Genomic DNA, 5,636 nt, shown 5'->3' with positions numbered 1-5,636 from the left:
GCTCGAAGCTTCTTCCTCACCAAGAGATCAACCCCTCACTTTCTCTCCCCCAAAAACCCCAATGGCCACGCGCCTCGCCCTCCGCCTCAAATCCCACCTCCTCCGCCGGACAACCACCGCCCCCTCTTCCCTCATCCACCTCCGCCCCTACACCAAATCTCCGCCGTCGATCTTCTCCTCACTCTCCCAACTCCCCCATCCACAGCCACAGCTGACGAATCTCCGATCCTTCACTCTCCGCTTCCTCTCCACCTCCTCCCGCCGCGGCCCGACCCGGCCCAAGCCCGTCGACATCGGGGCCCGGGCCCGCCAGCTCCAGACCCGCCGCCTCTGGACCTACGCCCTCACCTTCAGCTGCATCGCCGGCTTCATCGTCATCGTCCTCAACAGCTTCCAGGACCAACTCGTCTTCTACGTCACCCCCACCGACGCCCTCGAGAAGTACGCCACAAACCCTAGCAAGAGCAAGTTCCGCCTCGGCGGCCTCGTCCTCGAAGGCAGCGTCGTCCAGCCGGCGTCCTCGCCGGAGATGGAGTTCGTCATCACCGATCTCATGACCGATATCCTGGTCCGCTACAAGGGCTCCTTGCCGGATTTGTTCCGGGAGGGCCACTCCGTCGTGGTGGAGGGGTTCGTGAAGCCTTTTACCGACGAAGTCCGCAAGGAAGTGTCGACGAAAAGCGTCTCCGGGAAGGCCAGGACCGGAGAGTGTTATTTTTCGGCCACTGAGGTTTTGGCAAAGCACGATGAGAAGTATATGCCGGGGGAAGTTGCGGCGGCGCTCGAGAAGAACAAGAAGAAGCTTGCGGAGGAGGCGAAGGCCGGCGGTGAAGGTGGAGCTCATTTGGAGAACAATGCCGGTGGTGAAGCTGATGGAGCACTAGTTAAGAGCTCTTAGACTGATTGGTATGAGTTCAAATTTGTCATTTTTTTAGTGAAGTTTCAATTTTTTGTAGCGTATATACGTTGATTCGAGAAGAGGGTTATACTTGGATAGTTGGATAATTGGTTAATGTTTAGGCGAGGGAATAGGCATTGGAGTTGAGGAAGAGAGATGAGATTTTGGAAGTTTGAGGCTTTAAAGTTCCAATTTTGTTGTTGTAGTATGATATCGATGGCGAATTTTATAATGTTTTAGTTCGATTTAGTAACAAATAATGCCATTAATTGGGAATGGCAAAGTCGATTGAAATTCTCGGCACGTTTTGTATCTGATACTGGCTTCAACCTTGAGATTTACATCAGTGAATTGGGGTTCACTTTGAATTTTGTGGTGTAATCTTCAATAACATGCATGATTCTTTTGTTACGATTCGTAATAATTTGTTATCTGGGTGTCCTTTTGGTTCTTTGAAGCATTTGTGTTCTGTTTTGATGAATTGTTGACACCATCGTAGATTAGAGTCATTAGACTAAGGTACCTATCTGAAGATTACAATTTTAATTCTTATGAACCCTGCTCCCTCCTCTCCTATGTCAAAAGTCTAGCATTCCCTACCAGTAAGTTGGAGGTACCTGTCATAAGAGACCCATTGCAAGTCTAGGACTAAAAAATAGCTGGCATTGGTTGATTTGGAGTGGTAGGTTATGCTTCTTGTTGTTGTACGGTTATAGTGATATCTCCTTTGGTCAATTTAGTAACAGATAATGCCATTAAAAATTAGAAAAGCCAATGGGAATGGTGTAAGAAAATGAAATGCCCGGCAGGTATTGTATTTGATGTTGCTTCAACCTTGAAAGTATTCATTCAATGTTACTTATGATTTTAATAGGCTATCTATTGAGAAAAGGTAGAAGGTTTGCTTTGTTCTCTGTTGTGTTTCGTGTGAATCTGGTGCCTAAAGTTGAACTTTTGAAGCTTGAAAGTATTCATTCAATGTTACTTATGATTTTAATAGGCTATTTATTGAGAAAAGGTAGAAGGTTTGCTTTGTTCTCTGTTGTGTTTTGTGTGAATCTGGTGCCTAAAGTTGAACTTTTGAAGCTTGAAAGTATTCATTCAATGTTACTTATGATTTTAATAGGCTATTTATTGAGAAAAGGCAGAAGGTTTGCTTTGTTCTCTGTTGTGTTTTGTGTGAATCGTGTGCCTAAAGTTGAATGTGCATCTTTTGAAGCTTGAAAGTATTCATTCAATGTTACTTATGATTTTAATAGGTATTTATAGAGAAAAGGGAGAAGGTTTGCTTTGTTCTCTGTTGTGTGTAGTGTGAATCGTGTGCCGAAAGTTGAATGTGCATCTTTTGAAGCTAGCTTCTTCCTTTACTGTGTCAAATTTCAGGACCTATTCTGAACCTACAACTTTCAATACACTGAACATGGTTGCTTAGAAATTATACATCAAGGTTGCAAGCAAGATTAGAATTCCTGCTTGACATCTTGAACATGGTTGATTTTCTAGTGAAATATCTCAGTACCCGCATGTTCATGTTTGGCAACTTATTAAGCCTTTAACTAGTCAGATTTAGCCGTTTAGGTCCCAGTGTACCGCTATTCCGCATGGAAGTAAGGATAAATATAAGGAGAATGCAACAATTGTCGGATGATTCATTAATATGCTTGTGTGGATGGTGAATGTTTTATGCACCTAGACTGATGCCTTTCGGTTGTCACTGCCTTTCTGTTCGATCACTTATTTCCTTTCCTTTGTAGATGGTGAATGCGCTCTGTATATAGCGTTATGAACTTTCTGCAGTTATTTACCACGTGTTTATCAGATTTACGGCGGCTTTTCTTTATGCTTTCTTCCAGACGACAAATTACTTCTCAGCTTAGCCTTGAAATTTAAATTTACTTTGCATGCTGTTGTTTTAAACATTTGATTAAATTGGATTATTATTGAGGCTCGTGTGCTCCTTTGAGTCGATCAATTTTTGGGTGCCAAAGATATGAAATCCAGAAAGAGGGAGAGACTCATCACAGACCAGTATATTTATAACGTAACAAGGCAATATAACATCCACAACAAATGATTAGGGCATATTGAAGAAATAGCAAATACAGTTTCAAAAACATGATGTAGCAAGAGGATATCATCAAACCCAACTCACATCCAAAAAGAATACAAAAGATAATTCATAGTAATTATATTCATATAAATAGTACTCTCAAACTCGAATTCTCTATTGCCAAAGCAGAGCAAGTAGAGAGAAGAACAGCGAGGAGCAAACAAACGCGACTGAAAATGTCACCGGAACTCCAGCTCCAGCGTCCGGTGAAGGTGCTGGAGCAAGTGCAGCATCCTGTGCTGTGACTGAGACGAGCACCACGGCCAACACCATCAGGAACAGAGCCTTGCAGATGCTAATGCGAGCCATTTCTAGAAAGATGAAAGGAGAATGAGTTGTGAAGTGTGAAGAGAGGTTTTAGTAGGTTGAAGAAGACTGAAGGAAGAAGAAGATACTGCGAGATTGCACCAGAGACTCGTTAAGTATTTATAGGCCTTTAAATTTTCATTGTTTTTTTTTTCTTTATTGGAATTCTAGTTCAAATTAAAAATCGTAACGTTTCTCTGCCGTTTACGTCTGGTGGGACCCTAATAAAAGAAGACGATATGCCAGCCGTTTGTTCTTTTCCGTAGTCCCACAACGGCTCTCTTGGTCGGTCAGTTAGGGTTTTTGGTTGGACCTGCAGCTAAAGCTTCGTTGTCTTTCAGTAAAGTGGCGATTCGTACAGTTTAATGGTGTACTACATGATGAATGAGGATGAGTAAAGTGAGGCTGATTATAGTGGGATCACCGGAATGCTCACTGTTTTAATATTTTTGATCACAGAAAAAAAAAAAATTAGCTATTGCATTTCGACATTGTTTTTGAAATTAAATGGAATGAGGAAATGAGAGATTGAATTCGAAATCTAATATGTAAGACTCCTTTCAACAACATAAATACTCAAAACGTACATCTGTAAGTGTGCTGGATATCGCTTCTTTAGTCTAATAAATGTTGTGGCCGATAGAAAGTTGTTGCTAAGCACTTGGTGGTGGTGGTGCTCATTGTTGAAAATTTGGTTGATGGATGCTATTTGAGTCACCATATTTTGATTCTCCTACAAAATCACACGAATACAATATATATTAATAATAAATAATTATAATAATATTATTGTCATAATATATTAAATAACAAGGATTATAGAACTTATCTATTGGATTTATAGGCTTCCGAAGTACACATTACTCGAAAAGAGTTTAAGGTTGAGGCGTGTAAACACTGTCCTTAAGAGTAGATTTCGCTCCTCGGAGACAATGTCTCGGTGTAGCAGGTTTGTGGCGCCCTACCCTCCAGGGTACAACAGCCTCGATCCTTGTAGGTGTACACTCACAATACTCGGATCGTATCGAACAACTTGAAACTTTCTTTTGGTGGAATAGATAAATTAAAAGAAACACATGAATACTTTGAGCTCGGAAAGGAAACAAAGGAGATTGAATTTTTATTCTTTTGATTTTGAAAGCTAGAGATTATATAGGGCAAACATGATTAATGCAATAATAATTTTACTAATAGAAATTAAGCTTTGTAACTTATGTAACATAAATGAATATAATGACATTGATTAGGAAGAATCAAAACGGAAGTGTATCAAATAAGGAATGAACCAATATAATTGCAGAGTTAACCAAATTAATGGTATAACTTATAAGAACAATCCAGCTGATGAAATCTTTGTAACAATCACAATCAAAGAGAGTTAATGACACAAAAAGAGTTCATGACTATTATTATCTGCAAATAACGGTTCAAAGGAGGTTTCAAAAATATCAGGTATTTTGAAATATTCTAATTAAATTCCAACAATCCCCCACTATTTCAAAATACCAAAATTTCAAGGAAAGTGAAAGATAAGGAATTCCAAAAGAAAGTGAGAATCAATATATGCATCAATACTGGTGTCTTTTGGACTATGAACCAGCCATAGGACAAATTAGTCGTGACCCACGAAACCTTGGTAAAAATAAAATTTTCTATGAACCAAAATTTCTAATTGTGAATCAGACAACTAACCATTCACATTAACTCTCGGATCAAGCTGTTCGAAACGGGGTGGCACGAATAGGCCATGGGCCCTATCTGGATATTCATGAATGCTCTAGAGAGTATGCCTTGCTCTCATAGGAAGCGGCCCCACTTCCACATCCATATAGGTGAATCTATCAAGTGTGTACTGCAAACAAACACACCACCCAAATGTTTGGGCTCTGGAACTCATTAAGAACATTTGTTCAACCTTACACATTGCAGTTCAAGCACTATTTATTTACACCATAGGGGGGACCATCAATAACTTTATTTGATAATGCACCGCTGACCAACAAGTGACTTGTTCTTACCCATATGAACCTACTTCATGGGATCTCCAATCACATAGGTTGGGTTACCATCACTCTTGATCTTTGTCTATAGGCATAAGCCCCATCTCCATCGATGTATTAACCACTAGCTTTTGGCTTTTAGTCTAGTGATTTTGTCAGAGTATTGGCCAAAATCAACTCTGACCTACAAAACTTATTGATTAATCTCAACGGTAAGTAATCCTCAATGGATTTTTAGTTACCCAATCTCATATAAATATATATAAGAGCCTATTTTTCTTGTTTTCCCTTGATCCCCACATTTTTGAGTTTGTCTGAATTA

General features: G+C 40.1%; 1 protein-coding gene across 1 annotated transcript; it reads left to right on the top strand.

Annotated features, from left to right (window-relative positions):
- Positions 1 to 1,266, top strand: LOC133733523 (cytochrome c-type biogenesis protein CcmE homolog, mitochondrial). The gene has a single exon (XM_062161142.1). The coding sequence runs from the start codon at positions 62 to 64 to the stop codon at positions 896 to 898; it is 837 nt and encodes a 278-aa protein (XP_062017126.1). The 5' UTR covers positions 1 to 61; the 3' UTR covers positions 899 to 1,266.
- The last annotated feature ends 4,370 nt before the right edge of the window (positions 1,267 to 5,636 follow it).

This window comes from Rosa rugosa, chromosome 2 (genome assembly GCF_958449725.1).
Source record: "Rosa rugosa chromosome 2, drRosRugo1.1, whole genome shotgun sequence".
Classification (NCBI taxonomy): domain Eukaryota; kingdom Viridiplantae; phylum Streptophyta; class Magnoliopsida; order Rosales; family Rosaceae; genus Rosa; species Rosa rugosa.
This window is presented reverse-complemented; position numbering and strand designations above follow the sequence as displayed.